The sequence below is a fragment of the Dipteris shenzhenensis genome, chromosome 16 (genome assembly GCF_047967505.1).
Source record: "Dipteris shenzhenensis isolate YYH24624 ecotype China chromosome 16, Dip_SZ_1.0, whole genome shotgun sequence".
Classification (NCBI taxonomy): domain Eukaryota; kingdom Viridiplantae; phylum Streptophyta; class Polypodiopsida; order Gleicheniales; family Dipteridaceae; genus Dipteris; species Dipteris shenzhenensis.
Window position 1 is genome coordinate 41,428,142 of NC_141611.1, and position 21,202 is coordinate 41,449,343.

A 21,202-nucleotide genomic window follows, 5' to 3' on the forward strand; every position below is an offset into this window, starting at 1 on the left:
AGAACCTTAATATTTTGACCCCTCTTGGCATCCTTCTATAATGCTAAGCATTAATCTTACGTGTCCACCGTTGCACTGTCAAGCCCTCTGGTTTCCCACTTCACCATATCCATACTCCCAAGATTATGGCTGACGTAACATTCCCTTTCCCTTAAGAATGGTTTACGTCCTCGAAAACAAAATTGGGAAACCTCCTCTAGAGACTGCTTACCCTTTCCCATGTTGAACTCTCCTCAGATCTATCTTTCCACTTAACCAGACATTCTTGCCATATAGTATGTCGCGTTCTTTTTTCTTGTTTATCTAAAATTCTTTTTGGTTCATGTGGTAAAGATGCAGGTTCAATGAGTTCAACTAGGACTTCATTTCCAATGAGATTATCATCATCTCCTAATTTTCTTTTTAGCCTACGGACATGAAAAACTGAATGTACTCTACATCCCTCAGGTAAGGCTAACTTGTAAGCAAGTTCTCCAATCCTCTTAAGTATTGTGAATGGTCCACAATACCTAGGAGAGGGTGTGACTTTTTTGTGAGCTTTTTGTCATGAGCTTTTTATCAATTTTCATGAATATTGCGAGCTTTTCATTCACTTGAGAGAGAGAGAGGGGGGGGGGGGGGTTCATGGAGTGGGGTGGGTTGAAAGTTTGGGTTGTGGTCACAGTTAAGAGGAGAGAGGGGGGGGAGGGGAGATAAACGAAAGGAGGAGGGACGGGCGCATGGGTAAGGTGGCATGGAGAAGGAAGGGGAGGGGAGTTGGAACATATATTCGTTATCATAGTGGAGAACGTAGAGGGGGAACTTATAAGGTATGCAAAGAGGAGTGCAAGGAGGAGAGAGAGGATGAAGAATGTGAAAGTTATGTTCATCTACTAAATGCAAAGGGGAAGGGAGAGAATGTGGGAAATTTGTTCATTTTCAAAGTGTATAATTTGATAAGTTTGACCTCATATTTGGTTTCCTCATCGAATTCCGGTCATTTTGAGTACCAACATGACCATATTCCGATAAAAATTGAAAAAATGGTGTTTTTATCATTTTGGCCTGTTTTGGGCCTATTTTGAGTCCAGCGCAGAAGCTTCGACCTCCTCCCCAGTTGCAGCTTCTTCCTTAGATCCAGCACTGCCAGATGTTCCTCTTGAGGATGGAGAGATCTCCGCGGCTGGGCAGACATCGGGTAGAGAGCATTCCTCACTCCCTCCCTTGGATAGGGTGAAGGGGATAGCCTACACTGTTGATCCTCTTCCCTCACAAGGGATCCTTCGTACTCCGGTGTCCGGATTGCTCCACAGGAACTTGTTTTTAGCCTTGGCAGAGAGTTCAGATTTCCCAGAGGAGGAGTTTGTGCCGGCTACTTTTGGGGAGCCAGTGGTTGGATTTCCTATTGACAGGGCTTCTTCTTCAGGTGCCAGGATTCTTTCCCCTATTGACTTTCCTCCACTGGGTTCCTTCCCTCCTTCCTCGAGCAGGAGGTCTTCCCCTGTTGAGGGGTTTGTTTCCACCACTGGGTCGGGTAAGGTGTTCCACTCTACATCCTCCCGTCGATGAGGATTATCAGTTGGAACATACAGGGCCTAGGTGGCGTCCCACATCGCCGCCGTAGACAGCTGATCCGGGATCAGCTTCATCCAGGTGTTACTGGGGGTCCCATTGATATATTATTTATTCAAGAGCACAAGCTGGATTATAGAGATTGTGCCAAGTCAGGCAAGTTGCTTTCAGGACATACTTTTTGGTCGCCTGCATTGGGCACTAGGGGAGGCACTTCTGTTTCAGTTTCGCAGTCGGTTCTCCCCTTAGTTGTTGGGCACGGAGTCATTATCCCCTCTAGAGCTCAGTGGATTATTCTTTTGATTGGAGGGCGTAAGGTTGGCTTCCTCAACCTATATGCCTCCAACATTAGAGGGGAACGTGTCCTTATGTGGAAGACTTTGCTCTCCTGGGCCCCCATTGTGGATTCTTGGGTGATTGGAGGTGACTTTAACATGGTCGAGTTACCTTCAGACAAAAAAGGGGGTAGAGAAGGCGGACTTCACTCTTTGGAGAGAGCAGCTTGGGATGCCTTCCTTTTCCATTTCTGTGGCAGAGATACTTGGTGTGATGATGCCTTTCTTATTCAGCCACAGTCCCTCCTGTTCTCTTGGTCTAACAGGAGGCAACAGATGCCTATTCATGCACGCATTGACAGATTTTATGTAGATGACTGGGCACTAGACAGAGGTGGATCGGTATGCATTGCTGCGGGGGTTTCCACCTCAGACCATTTCCCTGTTGTTCTGGCTATCTCAGAGCCTCACTTGAGAGGCCGATCTGCCAGCATCAGGATTCCAGATGCCTTTTACACAGAGGAGGACCTTACAGAGGCAGCCCTACGGATATGGTTTGCTCATGTCCAGGGAGGGCAGCCACATCCTTCACATTTAGCCGCTGCCCTCTCTGGTATTAGCGACTTTTACTGCTCAGTTGCTTCTACCAGGAGATGAGATATTCTCAGACGTGAGATTGGTGTTCGCCAGCAGTTAGCAGCTTTGCAGAGGGAAGAGCAGAAACGGCCTTCAGATGCTTGGATTCAGGAGCGCCTTGCTGCAGCGAGGGCTCATCTGCAGTTATTGCTTGATCAGAGAGCAGAGTATGCCTTTCATGCACGGGAGTCCTTCTGGATTCAGATGGGTGGTAGAGTCAATAAACACTTTTTCTCTACTCTTGGCCCCAGACATAGTAGAGAGAGTGTATCTCAGCTTATTGACTCACATGGGGTTTTACAGACAGAGCCAGATGATGTCTTACGCATAGCTTCAGATTTCTATGCCACCCTCCTTACTGCTGATCCTGAGACACACGATATAGAGGATGCTAGACAGGCTATTTGGCAGAGTATCCCAGTGTTGGTGAATCCGGATATGCATGTTCTACTTGACGCACCTTTCACCAACACAGAGTTCAGGACTGCACTTTCAGCCCTTCACAAGGGCAAGTGCCCAGGTTTAGATGGCCTCACCCTGTCTTTTTTCATTGCATTTTGGGATATGATTGGAGACTATATTACTTCAGCCATGCAGGCCATTTGGGACTCTGGCGAGATGCCTGAATCGCTTACAGAGGGCCTCATCCACCTTATCCCAAAAGGAGGTAGCAGAAATTTATTGTCCCAGTGGAGGCCTATCACACTTCCGGGGACTTGTTACAAGATTCTGGCCAAGGCTATCAGCCTCCGGATTGCAGCCACTTCTCCCTGATCTTATTCATGACACTCAGACGGGATTTGTGCATGGCAGAAGTATTTTTGATAACATTTTTTCTTTCTGGGAAGCTTCAGAGTGGGCCATGCAGAGTGGCCAGAATCTTGCCATTCTACTGTTGGACTTTGAAAAAGCTTATGACAGAGTAGATTGGAGTTTTTTGGAGGGCACCCTTCTACGCTTTGGATTCATTGATGTTTGGATTAGAGGTGTTTCCTCTTTGTACAGATCAGCCCATAGCCAGGTACTTATTGGTGGGGTAAGGGGTGAGAGATTTCAGATTTCGAGATCAGTCCGTCAGGGATGCCCCCTTGCTCCTTTCCTTTTTTTATTCGTGGCCGAAGCTATGAGCATCTATGTTAGATCTCAAGCTGACATCTTTGGGCTGAGACTTCCTATCAGAAGAGAAGAGGAGCTGCTTGATAGTGAGTTGGCTGATGACACAGCAATTTATTTGGATGCCTCTCCACAGACATTGATTTCTTTCAGGACAGCATTGGATTTATTTTGCTTGGCGGCAGGGGCGCATATAAATTGGCATAAATCCAATGGCTTTTGGATCAGTGATGAGGACACTCCAGTTTGGGGGCTTGACATAGGATTCACTTGGGTTCAGAGGGGTGTGCCTATCAGGTATTTGGGCTGCCAGGTCGGCTTGGGTATTTCTACCATGCAGCAGTTTGCTCCCGTGTTGGAGAGCATCAGAAGGAAGCTTCTCTTTTGGAGCTCAGCCAAGCTGGATCTTGCCTCTAGAGTTGTGGTGGTCAACCAGGTCCTCTTGGCCACGGCCTGGTTTATTTGTTCATGTTGGTGCCATTCTAGGGACTGCATCATTCAGCTCAGAAGACCGATCAGAAACTTTCTCTGGAGTGGGCTTGATGGCACAGCAGATGCCTTAGCCAGAGTGGCTTGGGAGACCCTCATCCTCCCTACACAGGAAGGGGGTCTCAATATTATTGATCCAGATTTACAATGCAGAGCCTTACTTTGCAAGATAGTGGTGCGAGGACTTATGCCAGGACAGGAACCGTGGAAGGACTTTCTTATCAGCAGCATACAGAGGTGCACACCTTCCTCAGGAGGAGACTGGATGAGCAGTGTTAGATGGATCTTCACCTCAGCACACCTCAGATCACCTTCATCCCCTCTCATGGTTGCCATTCTGAAAGCTTGGGCTAGTTTCAGAAGCTCTCTTCGGAGGATTCCTCCTTCCTCCCGGGAAGAGATTGATAGGCAGCCCATCATGTGGAACGACAGTATTTTAGATGATCGTGGCAGACCACTGGGTGCCTCACTCTACATGCAGTGGGCCAGGTGGGAGAGGGGACCTGCTTCTTCTTTGGGATCTTGGAAAGCTTTCCATAGGCTTCCAGAGGAAACCAAGTCAAGGTTGACAGGACATCTCAGAGGGAGTGCAGGGAGGATCTTGCAGATTGAGACAGCCCTTCCAGAGGCTTGGATAGACACAGATGATATGCCTCTCACTTCCTCTACTTGGGCAGGTACTTTCTCGAGAGGCGGGGTTCCACTTCAGGTCTTAGCCTTCCGAGATGCACAGGAGGATGCTTTGGTTTTCAGTGTCCAGGATGGTGGCAGATTGCTCAGATCTACAGATGATATACTGCTTGAGTCTGCTTTTCAGCCTATCAGGGTCGTAGGCCTTTTGATGCAGGGATCAGATTCAGAGTGGTTCTTAGACCCTGACCCCCAGTTACTCTCCACCGGGTCTTGGAGACTTTCCCTCTATGGAGGAGTTCCCATCAGGTATTTACAGTGGGACCCCGGAGAGTGGGAGTGGATTGACGCGGGGCATCGAGAGAAGACCATCCCCTTCTTTCGTTACACGGTCAGTAATGCCAGGAGATTTCAGCTCAGTAGTAGAGGCTGGAGACCCTCCAGAGTTCCTCATTGGGAGACTTTTGGTATTACTGCGGATCAGCAGAGGTACTTCTGGAGGAGGCTCTGGAAATCCCACAGGAATAGAAAGATCACCATCTTCTTTTGGCTTTCTATTCATGGAGGGATTGCAGTGAACCTTTGGAGGTCCAGGTTCGGAGCCGACCCTACTTGCCCTCGTTGCCTTTCTGTTTCGGAGTCTATTCAACATTGCTTATGGGATTGCAGACAGGCGAGATTGATTTGGATGGGGATAGCCAGGATCTTCAGTCACTTTGCCCATTCCCCACTCTTTATGACTTGGGGATCGGTGGCTTGGCTTTCTCTTACAGGACCTCAGGTTTTCTATGAGGGACTTGACTCCTCTCGGGCCATTTCGGTTCGACGTCATCGGGTTGAGTTCTGCTCGTTGGATGTGGTTCCACACCGTCCTTTTACAACTGTACATGCCTCTGTGGATACTTCTTGGGAGATTATAGCGAGCATAGCAGCCTGGCATATCTGGAGAGCCAGATGCACAGAGGCTATGGAGGGTACTCAGGTTCATCCCTCGCACACATTGGCTAGTATCTGGACAGACATCGTACACACTCTGATGGCCGTATGGACGGGTATGCAGGGGGACTCCCGTGCAGCCTCAGCTAGGAGGGCTTCTTTCTTCAGGGAATGGAAGGATTCTCCTTTCTTCTCTGAATCTACTACAGGGTTGAGATGGCACTTTCAGCCTCAGCCTTGGTTTCTTTCCACCTCACTCTGAGGGGTTTTTTATTATCCTCATGATTTCATGATGTATTCCGCTTTGAGCTTGCTCTCGCGGGTTTTTGCTCTTACTTAATAGAAGTCTTTTTCATGGAAAAAAAAAAAATGATCGGAATTCAACGAGGAATCCAAATATGAGGTCAAAAGTTTCAAATTATACACTTTTAAAATGAACATATCTCCCGTAGTTCCTCCCTTCTACTTTGAATATGGACATATCTTCCATAATTTTTTGCCTCCTACTACCACTCATATCCGCCCCCCCTTTGTGCATACTATACACTCTTCCACCCCTCCCACATGCTATGAAAATGAACATATCCTATATCCTCTCCCCCTCTTTCTAACCTCCCCATCTTTGTTATAACAAAACCACGTATGGATTTCTAAAAAAAGCTCGCAAAAACAAAGGAAATGGTAAAAAAGATCACATTAAAAAGCTCGCCAAAAGATTCTCCCCCCTAGGAGATAACTTCGAACATTTACCTGTTTTTAGTGATTCTGAAGATTCAGGCTTCTTAAGGTAGACTTTCTCATTTACTTCAAACTCCAACTTTCTATGGTGGGGATTTGCATAACTTCGTGCTCTATCTTGAGCTCTTCTTATGCTATCTTTAGCTAACTTAAGCGTTTGATTCATATCCTCAAGAAATTCTTTGGCGGCTTGAACCTTCTCTTTGTCGAGTCCCACGGTCATTGGGGCTCTTGGTTGAAATCCATACATCATCATGAATGGACTGAAGCCTGTAGCTGAATGTTTGGCACTATTATATGCAAATTCCAATATGGTCCAATACTGTTCCCAATTAGTTTGCCATTTACTTACATATGCTCGAAGCATATTCTCAATTATCTGATTGACCCTTTCAGTTTGACCATCACTCTGTGGATGATCCGCGGTGCTCATATTCAATGAAGTTTCTAACCTTTTGAACACAGCCCTCCAAAAATGGCTGTTAAATTTGCTATCCCGGTCAGTAACAATACCGGTTGGTAGCCCATACAGTCTATAGATATGCTCCACAAATAGCCTAGTTAATTTTGGAGTTTTGACATCTTCGCTGACAGGAATAAAATGAGCCATCTTGGTCAACCGATCCACAATTACCCACACAGAGTTATGCCCCCTCTGTGTCCTAGGTAGTCGCACAATGAAATCCATGGAGATACTTTTCCATTTGCCAGATGGAATCTCCAATGGGTGTAGGAGACCTCCTACCTTAAGGCGTTCAGCCTTATTGACCTGGCATTTTTGGCACTTCAATACATAATCTTGGACGTCCTTACCTATTCCAGGCCAAAAGAATTGACTTTTCAGAAGTACACACGTCTTCTAAATTCCCGGGTGTCCAGCACTCGGACTATCATGACATTCAAAAAGGATTTGGCGCCTAATGTCATTATCATCCGGGACACATACTCTACCTTTCTAGAGTAGGTAGCCATCTTCAATAGTATATTTTCTCCACTTGAGTCCTCTATCACCAACTTGTGGTGTGTCGCCATTTCCATGCGACTCCTCAGTGAAAGCCTCTCGATTAGTTGGATCCCTGTTTTTAATTGCTTTCCATATTTCAGAGAAGTGACGATCAAACTCACATTTCCCCTTTAAGGACTCTAGGAAATCATTTTGAAATTGAGTAAAAATCAATTCATTAACAATTGGCATTCGGCTAAGAGAGTTTGCTACCACATTGAACTTCCCTTTCCTATATGTCAATTGTATATCAAACTCTTGCATTAACTCAGCCCATCTAGCTTTTCTACCTTTAAGCTCTGGCTGATTACAAATCCACTTAATGCTCTCCTGATCAAAGATGATCTCAAATTTTGCACCATATAGATAGTGCCTCCACTTTTTTAAAGCATAGACTATAGCATATAGTTCCTTTTCATATGCCGAGTAATTCCGTTGGGCACGATCTAACTTTTTGCTTTCAAAAGCCACTGGTCGACCTTTTTGTATAAGTACTGCCCCAACAGCGAAATCACTGGCATCTGTTTCAACCACGAATGGTTCATTGGGATCCACTACTTTTAAGACAGGAGCTGCCGCTATAGGTACCTTTAATTTTTCAAAACTTCTCTTTTGAGATTCATCCCATATGAAGGTGTTTCCCTTCTCCTTAAGCTGGTCCGTCATCGGAACAGCAATCTTAGCGTAATCTTGGATGAATCTCCTATAGAATCCTAACAAACCTAAGAATACCTGTAATTCTTCTAAATTTGTAGGATGTGGCCATTCCAATATGGCCCTTACTTTGTCAGGGTCCATACGAACCCCTTCTTGGGATATTATATGTCCCAAGTATTTCACTTCTTTTGCAAAGAATTCACATTTGGATTCTTTTGCAAAGAGTGAATTATGTCTAAGTAGTTGGAACACTTTTCGCAAATGTTCCGAATGCTTTTTCCTGGTTTTACTATAAATAAGGATATCGTCTAGAAATACTATAGCAAATTTCCCTAGGTATGGCCTTAAGACACTATTCGTAAGTGTCATGAAAGTTGCTGGAGCATTTGTTAATCCAAATGGCATTACTTTAAATTGATAATGCCCATACCTAGTACGAAATGATGTCTTAGGGACATCCTCTTCCCTAATTCGTACTTGATGATAGCCTGATCTTAAATCAATTTTAGTAAAGTATTTTGCCCCTTGCAATTGATCAAAGAGCTCATCAATGCGAGGCATAGGATACTTATTTTTTATGGTGATTTTATTTAGTGCTCGGTAATCTATGCATAAACACATAGTACCATCCTTCTTCTTTACCAGTAAAACTGGTGCAGACCAAGGTGAGCTACTTGCTTGGATTTGTCCCTTCCTAAGATATTCCGTTAACTGTCTTTCAACCTCACATTCCTCCGTTTGACTAAGCCTATATGGGGGTTTACAAACAGGGGTAGATCCAACAATTAAATCTATTTTATGATCTACTTCTCTCTCAGGAGGTAAACCATCAGGTAAATCAGACGGAAAAACATCTTTAAATTTAAACATTAAATCATTGAAAGAAGATTCATACTTTTTAACATTATCAAAAACAACATTACTTCTTTCCGATGTAGAAGACATAAAATCACCAATAAAAGTAAGTTCACAAAAATATACCTCGCATTCTTCTTGGTGTAGTAGTCATTCCAATTCCATTGAACAAATGAGAGGAGAGTTAGGCACATCATGTTCCCCCTAAATCTGGAAGACTCTACCCTCTTTTTCAAACATAATGGAGTTATTAAGATAACTCCTTTATAAGCTATGTCCAAGACTATACAGCCATTCTCGACCAAGCACTACATCTATTCGGGCGAGATGCATGATTTGGAAATCCAAGGCATCTTGATAACCTTGAATATCCACTCCTACACCATATATCATGGTGTCCCAAATTTTTTTATCACTGTCCTTTGCCAAAGAGACCACATATTTATGGGCACTGGGACTCTCACGCAACTTTAATTTCTTGACTAACGAGTAGTTTAAGAAATTATGTGTCGCACTATCATCGACCATCACTCTTACTCTTTGCCCCTTAATTTTTCCATGCATCCTCATTAAATCATGAGGACCAAAGGTGGGCTGCCACATTGCCGATGATAGACAGCACATGTGGGTGCTATCCTCATGATAGACCTCTACCTCAGTGTACTTTTTAGTACCAATAACCGGCAACACTTGCACCGCATGCACTTGTTTTTGTGGAGGTCTATTTGGGGCTTTAGCTCCTGCTGGTTTATTTTTAGGGTAGTTCCAAGCAGCATGGTCTTTGCCCAGACATTTGAAGCATAGATTTTCTTGCCTGGCCCTTTCATAATTCTCTTTCTTCAAGAGAGGATAATTTTGTGTTTGAGGTTTTTTAGGTAGTGCCTGAGGAACCTCCTTCTTAAAGTGCCCCTTCCTTTTCAAGTTGGAAAATTTATTGATCTTTGGAACAAAACCCGTTTGCTCTGAAGTTCCAACTTTGAATTTTCCCGTTGTATCATCGTATATTTGGGCATACTTAATAGCTTCCTCAAAGGTTTTTGGAGAATTGCTTTTCACCTCAATCTTATAAGTGTCTTTGAGACTTCTCACGAAACCCCTTATCTTTTGGAATTCATCAATTCTCTTCAACTTAAGGACTGCCTCCCTATAGTTCGCTATGTACTAGACTAGAGTGTTTTTACCCATAGTACAATTATCCCAAGCTTCCCACGCTCTTTTTAATTCATTTTTCGGTAAAAACATTTTTAGGAAGGCTTGTTCAAACTCAGTCCAATATCTAGGAATTTTATCACTCTCCCTGAGGCTCATCCACCATTTATAGGCTTTATTTCCAAGGGAAAGACTTGCTTCCACGACTTGATTTTCAGGAGGTGTATTCCTGAGTCGGTGGAAGTCTTGCCATTTTTGCAAGAACGTGTTAATCGCATCTTTGTTGCGTCCCTTTTCTTCCCCATTGAAAATTGGCGGTTTTAAGTCCTTAAGGATGTTCGAGGTTTCTCTAAGTCGAGAGGTGGACCTCTCAACTTGACTAGGAGGAATCGGTGATTTTTCAGTAACAGATACCGATTGAGAATCGGCTATCTTAGTTATAGCTTTAGCTAGGGTTTTTAGTGTTTCACTGATAACTCCTAGCTGTGTTTCTATATTTTGTGTTCGAGTTTCAAGTTTAGTGAATTCCGTATATGGAATTCCATAGTCACCGTAATCAATATCCTCCATTTCTACATTATCCTCTTGATTTTCAATTTGTACCTCCTCATGTATTTCCTCTTCAACTATTGTTTTTCCCTTTCTTGCCCTTTCCTCGACCTCCCTAACCATATTATCCCTTTCTGGAGTTGTCATTTTAAAGACGTATATTTTTTCATAAAATATAAAGCAAAGCGCTCTATGTCAGAGAGAAAAATGTAATGCCCACTTCCCTGGTATTTGTTCAAGGTATTGGATTTGTCTTAGAAGTCGACACGTCCTCTCACGCTTTTAATATTTGATCTCTCGTCCCGATCCGGTTCTCCGTTATACTCTTTGCTTCGAACTTTCCTTCCCGTTCTTCGATCTCCCTCTTTGAGTTTGGCGAGGCTAAGGGGATTGGGGTGAAGAAGAGGGTGAAAAGACTTTGAAAAGAGAGGGGGGGGTTTGATACTTTAGAAAGAGGTATAAAGGCTTTGATGAGGTGGCTTTTTTCCAAAGGTTTCTCAACCTTTGGATGACGTGTCTTTGTGCTTTTTAAGATAGATGAGGAAATGGTAAATCGGCGAAACGATGCGCAGCTTCCCCTTCACTTCTCTATAACTCTCTGTACTTATACTTTTGTTTTAGAAGGTTGTCGATGACGATACTGTGGGATTGGATGGAGCTCGCATGGGACTGAGCATGGGCGTGACTGCATCAAGCGGGGACGAGATGAGAGATTATCGCCAGCAGTCCAATTGAGTACCAATTGCATGGGACAATCCTCTGGTGGGAGGGCCCTTGGCAGAGGTGTTGCAGTCGAGCAGCACGCCTAGGGGGGTAGTGGCGATGAGCAGCATTGCTTGAAGCTTGACAAAGGCTAGGCAGATAATGTGCGCGGAAACATGTGAGTGGAGATCGACAACTCGGTGCCAGAGACTGTCCTGCACTTTTGCTTCTCGTCCAAATCAGACCACGACGAGTCTCGAGGTCGAGGCCATACCAACGTAACAATTCACAAGGGCTCCCGTGACTTTTCCTTCATAGCAGCGCCGCCAACCTTCACGCAAGTTATTCCTCGAGCCCTGGTACTGTGATCTCCCTGCTTTCACCTTCGCAAATGAGCTCTATAGCTTTCGCCACCTTCACAATTGTTGGTTCTAATACCAATGTCACAATTCCTGAACAAGAGGGCTCTACACTGCTCATTCCACCCAGCCACAATTTCCCCTGAGAGCTCCCTTAGTTTTTTACTCCCTTTATGGAGCCTGTCTCTAGAAATCTCCCCTGAACCCAGTGCATGACATGTGGACCTCCTTTTATGCCAAGTGTCCTTTCAAAGGACCTTAATCTTTTGACCGCTCTTGGCATCCTTCTATAATGCTAAGCATTAATCTTACGTGTCCACCGTTGCACTGTCAAGCCTTCTGGTTTCCCACTTCACCATATCCACACTCTCGGGATTATGGCTGACATAACAGGTGATATGTCCTCCTAATGACTATGTCTTCTTGTGACTATGCCATCCTGGTGACCACGTCCTCTCCATTACTTGTGTCATCCTACGACCATGTCATCACCATGACTTGTGTCATCCTTGTGACATGTCATCACCATGACTTGTGTCATCCTTGTGACCATGTCATCCCCTGACTTGTGTCATCCTTGTGACCATGTCATCCCCTCACTAAGTGACCGGTCGATCTCAATATAACACTCTTATAGGACAGATCCATGTTGTGTATGCATCGCCATCTTCCTGTTGATAGGCTCCATCTGTTACAACCACCATGGCTCTTCCAAGTACTTGTTTCGTTACTGTGAGGTGCTGCCCATGTGGTAGCCACCTCCCTCTCTCTTCTCTAGCATATCCTGCCCTAGATCTCCCTCCCCCACACTCTCCTCATTTGGGGCTTACAAATGAGGAGGTGACCTTTCCAATAGACCCAGCCAACAGGCTGAGGATGCAGCAAACCGAGACAACTTGGCGAGGCAAAGGCGGAGGAGAGAAATGGGAAGAAGTAAGGAAGGGGGTCAAGGGAAAAGGAAAAGTGGAGAGGAAGGTGAAGGGAGCCATGATGGAAGAGATCTACAGCGCAAGCGGGGGGCAGGGGGAAGATGGGAGCAGGAGGAGCAGCTATAACTGTGACTTTCTATGTGGTTTCAATAGGCTCGTCTTTAACTGGATACCCAGCTCATTTCTCTTGCTCAGCAAATCGCCCTTCTTGTGGGGATTTTTTTTCACCACATAGCAAGCCATTTCAGGTCCTGTTTTTGTTCCTGCTGTTGGTCACCTTGTGGGGATTTTTTTTCACCACATAGCAAGCCATTTGGCCACCTTGTTCTTGCTCATTCCCAGCCCGTTTTTGAATTTTTTACTTTTTTAAAGAAGTGTTACTGTTGCTACAGTCTAAAAATCAACACGACCTCTTGATACTCTTGTCCAGCTCGTCATTTTTGCTCCTGTTGTTGGTCAACATTATCTTCTTCAGGACAACCTGATTCAGCTCAGTGTTGGTGTCTAAGCCATGAATGAGGTTTAAGGAAATTTTCAAAATCATCTACCTTGCCTATTCTATGTCTTAGTATTTGTCTTATATTCTTGAAGTTCACATATTTGGATGCCCAAGCATCATCCAACAAAGTGTATTGTCTGGGTTATCTTAGTTAATATGCCATTTTGTATGCTTTGATTTGGTCTTTAGGTACTTATATAAACTAATTGTCATCCTTTTTCTAACTAGGATGGCATTTATTCAAGGAAATGCATTCTAATCTTCAATGATTCAATATTAATTGTGCATGTTACAAAAAGTAAACAAGCCCAATTGTGAGCTTGCAATATGGGGTCTTTACTGTATGTGTCTGATCTTGAAAGATTTTAAATTACAAAAGTTAAGCCAATAATCCAAATTGATATTTAAATTATAGGGACCTTTGGCAGACTTATTTATTTCAAAAGAAAGCATTACTGGAGTTTCAGGTTCAGGAAATAACTGGTGAGTACAATTCATTGAGCATCTTTGTAACATGCTCTCAGATGTTGCTGATAAACGTAGTATCTATTCAGTGCATTATCACAGCTGATAAGTTCGTGAGTAGTTGAGATTTGTCATGCTATAGGGCACATGGGCATGATATCTATGGCCCAGAATATCAGGAATCTATAGTGGAGAAGATTCGTTGTGAGGTAGATAGCTTGATGCTTCCCAAATTTCACATTGTCAATCCTTTGATTTTGTTAAATCTCCACATTGAAACTAATGGATTGACACAGGCTGAAGCATGTGAGTCTTTACAAAGCTTTTTTATGCTTCATTCGCTTGGTGGAGGAACAGGCTCTGGCCTTGGGAGCTACATCATGGAATTGCTTAATGTACACAGCTCCTCTCTCAAAGACTGCAGTGATGTTGTGTTTGTTTTTCACTCAAGCACTTTGGTGATGTTTTTGTATAGGAATATATGTTTAATATTTTGAAATACTTGTTGCATATTGCTTCCATTATTTGCAGGATATCTACCCTGAAGTGCACCGTCTCTCAGCTTCAATATTTCCTTCTAAAGATGATGATGTTGTTACATCTCCATACAACAGGTTATCTACCAATCTCCATATAATATGCTACCTAACAAGCAGATATTTCTAAGGGTAGATACGTATTTTGATAAATTTTGTTATGGATGGTTTGAGACAGCATGTTCATTCTTAATTGCAAAAGAAGTAAATGCACAATTGCAAACATAGTGTCCATGCAGATGTTCCTCACCACTCTTGAATGTTGTAAATTTCATGGAAAGATTCGAGCCAAGCAATAAATCAAACCATGAGTCCTATGAAAGGCCTAGTCTTGAAACTTTGAAGTATAACACATCCCAAAGCAAGATGATACCATATGTTAGGTACCATAAGTACGGCATGAATACTGGTATGGGTGCTGTATGAGGAAAATTTTAAGGTACGTCAACTATATACCCTATGTAAATTATCGTTTTTCCCCAAAAGAAATAGGAAGGGGGAGAGATAGGGAGGACGGAGAGGGAGAGGAACAATATCATAGTGACTATTGTCCATAGAATGCAATCATCACGATCAAGTGGATTTTGCCATAGTTGACTATAGATGTCATAATACGTAGAACTAAATAATGCACAAAGAGATTCAACTTGAAGCTGAAAGCTCTAAGTTGAAACCAATTACTAGATTGACTTTGTAGGCACAACTTGAAGCTCAAAGTTGAAAACAATTACTAGATCGAGGAGTTTGTAGACACAAGTCTATACTTTACAGTCTACCCGGGGCTATGTGCACCATGGGAGTGACTATAAATTGGAAGAGGAGGATGTGACTGTAACTTGGAAGAGGAGGGGGGCTGTTTTGGCTGAAGGAAGGGTCAGCAATCAGCCTTGAGATGGGATGACAAGGGAGAAGGTGGCCATTGTACACAAACAAATGCCAAATCAATTTAAAGCGGGAAAGGAAGATTTTTCAAACAGTAAAATGTAACTTATTCCATTCAAAACAAACTATGCAAGAGGTGGCAGAGGGAGAACTCTCTCTGTAGCTTTCTACAATATAAACAAATAGCCATCGGGGTGATCTTCAATGCCACGTCCCATATGTAGTAACACAAAAGAATGAGGAAAACAGTCCCTAGTCCACATGAATGCAACTAGTCTCTCATGAGCAGCTGCAGATGTCCCAGTGCATCTTGAAGGCACATGGTTGGAGAGGGAGAGAGAGACATAGTATGCTAGGGAGAGAGGAAGTGATACTCAAAGAGATACATAATGAACTGGAAATAAAATGACTAGGGAGAGAGAGACAGAGTATGCTAGGGAGAGAGGAAGTGATTTTTAAAGAGATACATAATGAACTGGAAATAAAATGACTAAGCAATGAACAAAATGAGAGTACTCACATATAGACCAAAGAGCTTGTAGCTTGATACTTACTTGATTTGACACTAGACAAGTACAGCTCTTATCTAAGAGCACACACACACATATGAACACCTATGCCTATGGGATAACTCCCAATGTGACACGTGGCATCCATAGAACACACTAGACTAGAACTCACACTAGAACACACTAAACTGACTCAACTTGGCGTCATAGAGGCTACTAAGGCGGCTGATGGCGAGGCAAAAGAAGCAGCCGTCGGTGGGGCATTTTGGGCTGAAGAAGGGCGAGGAGATCAGCTCCAAGTCAGCTCCAAAGGTAAGGCTAAGGAGTGGAAGGGAGCTCAATCATGGAGGAGAGAGGAACTTCCTTTTGGGGGCTTCTTTCATCCTCTAGGTAGAGCAAGAAGAAGGTGGAGGTAGGAAGGGAGGCTCTGATACCACATGAAGGCACATGGTGGAGAGGGAGAGAGAGAGAGAGAGAGTATGCTAGGGAGAGAGGAAGTGATACTCAAAGAGATACATAATGAATTGGAAATGAAATGATTAAGCAATGAACAAAATGAGATTACTCACATGTAGACCAAAGAGCTTGTAGCTTGATACTTGATTGATTTGACATTAGACAAGTACGGCTCTTATATAAGAGCACACACACACATATGAACACCTATGCATATGGGATAACTCCCACTGTGACACGTTGCATCCATAGGACACACTAGACTAGAACTCACACTAGAACACACGAAAGTGACTCAACTTAGCTTCATATTCTAACACCTCTCCCAGTAACTCTGAATAGTAAATCTGATATATTCCCAAATGGAAGCCAATATATCAACTGCTGTGAATTTTTGTCCACCCATATCCATCTCGGCGAAGGGAATTTTTAGTACAATCTATAATTATGAGTATGCATCTAAAGGGAAGGAGACATGTCACCCCCTCTAAAGTAAATGCACCCTTACAAACCACACACATACCCACAAATAAAGAAAATTTTTTAAAAATATGTATGTGTGCTATACAATACAGATGTGCCGTATTGTTTCATATGGTATGCGTACTAGAACTACCTTGTCCCAAAGACAATGAAATGTCATTGTGGGGAACCTAGCGAAAGCAAATCCCCTGTCAAATAGAAAAAGAGAATACATCAAGTGGAAATCTTGAAATGAAGACAACCCAAACTCGGAAAACCAAAAAAGGGGGATGACCTTGAGCTTATAAAATATGAAAAGTGTTCCATTTCTAAGTAGAGCTAGAATGGAGGTTGTTTCTTGTAAGTATAATAATCATAACAACAACAACAACAACAATCATAATAGTGACAAGAACAATAATGATAATAATAACAGTAGTAATAATAGATATAATACTATGTTTCAAAATGTTTATTTTTTGTCTTTTGAGGGTTTCAACCTAAATTAGAGGGACAAAGATGTCCAACTTGTAGACATCCTCATTGATCTCCAAGTAATAGATTTATTTTAGAGTCTAGTTTTGGCCAATGGCCACTGCTTTTGAGCTTTGAATCTCTGATGAAATGAATTTTAGTTTGATTTATCATTGTTTAATGGATATGGTATCGTGTTTTCAACTTGCTCATGTGAATGTCTCAAAGTTAAACCTTATTCAGCTTCATTAAGCCTTCTCTTATTTGCACGCCTTTTATTTCCCAAGGGAAAAATAATTCTATCATCAAAACAAAACACCTTACTTGCATGAAAGTAATGGTGCATGAAAGTAATTCTATCATCAAAACAAAACACCTTACTTGCGTGAAAGTAATGTTGCGCCCTGACGCAAAGCATTTACTAATTCTTAATAATCCATCCCAATGTTATACCTGAATATACAAACTGTATTGATAAACATGTGGCAGATATACATGTGTGGCAAACTCCCAAGTAATATGACTTTTAGTGTCGTCCATTTTCAATCCAAAACTCTCTTGTTTGAGCATCGACTTAGCATGTTTCTTCTTTGCTCCAAATAGCCTCTTCCACTCATTCCAGTTTTATGCTTGTTTTAGACCATGTAATCCCCGAGCACGATTGTTGTTTGCATCCCAAATCACAATCTTTTGAGCACCCAATGTATTTCATGGCTTTTTCTCGTTGCTACCATTGGCCATACAGCATGCGCCATCAACAATAGACTAGTGTTCCTCCAAGTCAAGACTTTGATGACATTTGTTCCGTCCATTGGATCTATAAGGTTAGATCAATCGGCATCAATACTGTAGGAACAAGAATGGTGAACACAAGAGAACAAGAAGTGAACACAAGTGAACTCCAACTGAAATGTTCAACCAAATGCAGTACAAGTACTTGGTATATATAGTCCAAGTACGAACTCACAAAATAAGACTAAGTCCTAGTCTATCCTACACCACCATATGATTGTATATCTGTACAAATCCCCCCTCAATGACATGGCTGAAGTACTCTGGAATGATCTCAGAAGTACTTGAAGTACCATGGTTGCACAAATTCATCCACATGTGGATATAGCAACCTATGGGAGTACAAAGAAAAACAATGTCATTTTACAAGCCCCCTTGACATTGTTTGAATGTCTCAGATCCCCAAGCCATGTCGATGACGTGTGAAGAGAGGCGCTGACAAGATTTTCGTGAAGATATCAGCCACATTGTCCTCAGTGGAACAATATGTAAGATCAATGAAGCATCCAATCCCACACATAATGATAGTGATATTCAATGTGTTTCATGCGAGCATGAAACACAGGATTGCTGCCAATGGCAATGCAACTCTGACTGTCACAAAAGATCGGAGATGCCTCACCACCTTGAGTATGATGCAAATCCTGCAGTAGCTTCCTTAACCACATACATTCCATAGTGGCTGCGTTTGCCATTTTATATTCAGCTTCACTGGATGATAGAGAGGCACGGCTTTGCTTCTTACTGAGCCATGACATGGACGCGGAGCCCAATGAGAAGCAATAACCTTAAGTGGAATTGCGGTCATCAATGTCCCCTGACCAATCTGAGTCTGAAAAACCACTCAAAAATACATCACCATCTGGAGCATAATGCAGCCCATAAGAGAGTGTACCATGTATATATCTGAGAACCCTTTTTGCACTTTCAGCCTACACCTTGGATTTTTGTTCGCTTGTTTTGGGCTGGGTTTTTTTCTCATGCATGACATGATGTACTCCCACATTTGAGCTTGCTGTTGCAGTTTTGATTCATACTTAATGAAGTAATGTGTTTGAAAAAAAGAACCCTTTTTGATACGTTCCAATGCATGAACTGACTGAGTAACCCTGTGGCATAGGCAATGTCTAGTTTAGTGGAACATAAGTAGATACGACTACCCGCCAGCTGCCTGTAGAGTATGCCATCAACTTTTCAGCCTCATCATGCTTACTCAGCTTGATTCCCTTTTCCAATGGAGTGGCCTCAGGTTTTTTTTCCCCCTCGAAAAGATTACTTCATGAAGTATGAATGAAAACCGCAAGAGCAAGCTCAAGTGCGGGAGTACATCATGCCATGCATGGGAAAAAAAGCCAGCTCAAAACGGGCTCACAAAAATCCAAGATAGAGGCTGAAAGTGCCACCTCAACCCTGAAAAAAGACTTAGAGAAGAAAGGAGATCCTCTCCAAACTCTGAAAAAAGTACCTCTCTTGGCAATAGTTGCTCTAGAGGATCCCTGCATGCTCTCCTAGATGGCCACCAATGTGTGTATAGTATCAGTCCATATACTAGCTATAGGCTGGGAGGGGTGAACCTGGGAACACTCCATCGCCTCCGTACATCTGGCCCTCCAAGTATCCCAGCTTGCAATGCTAACCAGAATTTCCCATGATGTGTCCACTAAGGCATGAGCAGATATGAAAGGAGTGAAGGGAACATCCTGGTGGAGAGAACAAGGCTCCATGGAGTATCGTCGTATAATGAAGGCTGAGTCTGAGTCATGTCTCTTGAAAAACACCCGAGGGCCAGTAAGAGATAACCATGCCACTGATCCCCAAGTCATGAAGAAGGGTGCTCTATGAAATATGCTAAAAATCCTAGCAACACCCTTCCAAATCATCCTTGCCTATCTGCACTCTCAGAGGCAATGCTGAACTGACGCAATTGCTGTGTGGCGTCGAGGACAAGTAGGGTCAGTCCCCGACCTGGATCTCCACAAGTTCACTGCAATCCCTCCATGCATAGAAAGCCAAAAGAAGAGAGTGATCTTTCTATTCCTGAGGATTTCGAGAGCCTCCTCCAAAAGTTTCTTTGAATCTCTGCAGAAATCCGAAAACTATCCCGTGGCCTCAGGTTTACAATTCTCCATTTTAAATTTTTGCAAGAGGCCCTTATGTTACGCTCAAGTCGAGGTAGCATGACCTCGGAAGGGTCAGTCGGCATTTTCCTTTAAAGGATCAATGTTTGTATTATATTTGTTTGAGCTTCATGTAAATGATAAAAAAGGAATCAAGGTCAAGGTCCTTGGTGAGGGTGACATGGCACTAGACTAGGTGGATCTAAGGCTAGGGGACCTAAATGCATGAAATGTGCCAAGGGGCAAATAGTTTTAATGATATCCCAAGAGAGTGGTAAATGATGCATTAAGGAGGGACCCTAAAATGAAGACATGTGGCATACTAGATCCATCTAGGGAAATTTGGAGCTTGGTGGAGATTTAGTAAGCAAGAGCTCAACGTAGAAATTTAAAGAGAAGCTTACGACCACTGAGATCGGCTGGGAGGTGATGAAATGTGTCAGTGCCTGTGATTCGACGTAACGAGCTAGGAGTAACAGATTTTCGCGTTCATTTGGTATCAGAGCGCAGATTTGGGATCTTGTCGAGTTTGGAAGGCTAACGATGAATTAAGGTTTTCCAACGATTTCCAGTCAGGATCAGAGAAAAAGACTACGGGTAGTTCATTGTTTTGATTGGAGAATAACAGAGACGTACCAGATACACGTATCATCTGGTATCGCGAGAGGTCTGGGACTGGCTGGGCGTTTGACGACGGACAATACGGAGCCCAAATTCTACACAGATTGTAATTTGGCAGTTCGTCAGTCTGGGTAGCGTTGATGAGCAGCGCACGATGAGAGCTACTGTGTGGTCACGGAACTAGCTGTTGCAGGATTTGGTAAGGTACTGTGATTCCGTTCTTCAACTTGTAGTTAGCTTAGGGCCATGGAACTGATCTAGACATCCACGACGAATCACTTAAAGGAACTCTGGCTTTTGATATCTGCGTTACATGGAGGTCCTTCAACGTTATCGATGCTGGGTGAGAAAAAAAAACGTAGTGCTGTGGATTTTGCAAAGTCATGGAAATGAAGAGACCTGCGGACGTGATAAACGATCACGCTCTTCTTAGTTCGCAATAGCTCGTCAACGTTGGGGTTGCATGGAATAATTCGATTGATAGAGGACACATTGGTTAAGGTCATTGGACCTTAAGGTCGTTGGCCACATCAGCTATGCAGGACAGAGTATAAATGCAAAATGGGTCTCCAACGAGGGTGTAGCTGAGCCATAGCAGGAACAACTTGATCTCTCTATGCTACATGAATGACCAGGGGGTTTTCTATGCCTTCTAAGTTTATTGGTCTCCGTGTTTGAGTTATTTCGGATTGCAGGAGTTTCCCTAGTATAGGGAAAAGTGGCTTTGGTTACAGTGTGATATATGCTTTGTTAGCTGTAAATTTGGAAGTTGGACTTTCGAATTGTAATTATAGTTTCAAGCGGTGTTTTATTATTAT

The 21,202-nt window shown here is 43.1% G+C and overlaps 1 protein-coding gene across 1 annotated transcript in view; it reads left to right on the forward strand.

Moving 5' to 3' along the window:
* The window catches only part of LOC147892962 (uncharacterized), an 81,964-nt gene that overhangs the window by 27,303 nt on the left and 33,459 nt on the right, over positions 1-21,202 (forward strand). The window contains exons 5-8 of the mRNA XM_087387792.1: positions 13,486-13,553; positions 13,678-13,744; positions 13,832-13,930; positions 14,067-14,149. Coding sequence (XP_087243918.1) covers positions 13,486-13,553; positions 13,678-13,744; positions 13,832-13,930; positions 14,067-14,149 — 317 coding nt within the window. The remainder of the gene's footprint in view (positions 1-13,485; positions 13,554-13,677; positions 13,745-13,831; positions 13,931-14,066; positions 14,150-21,202) is intronic.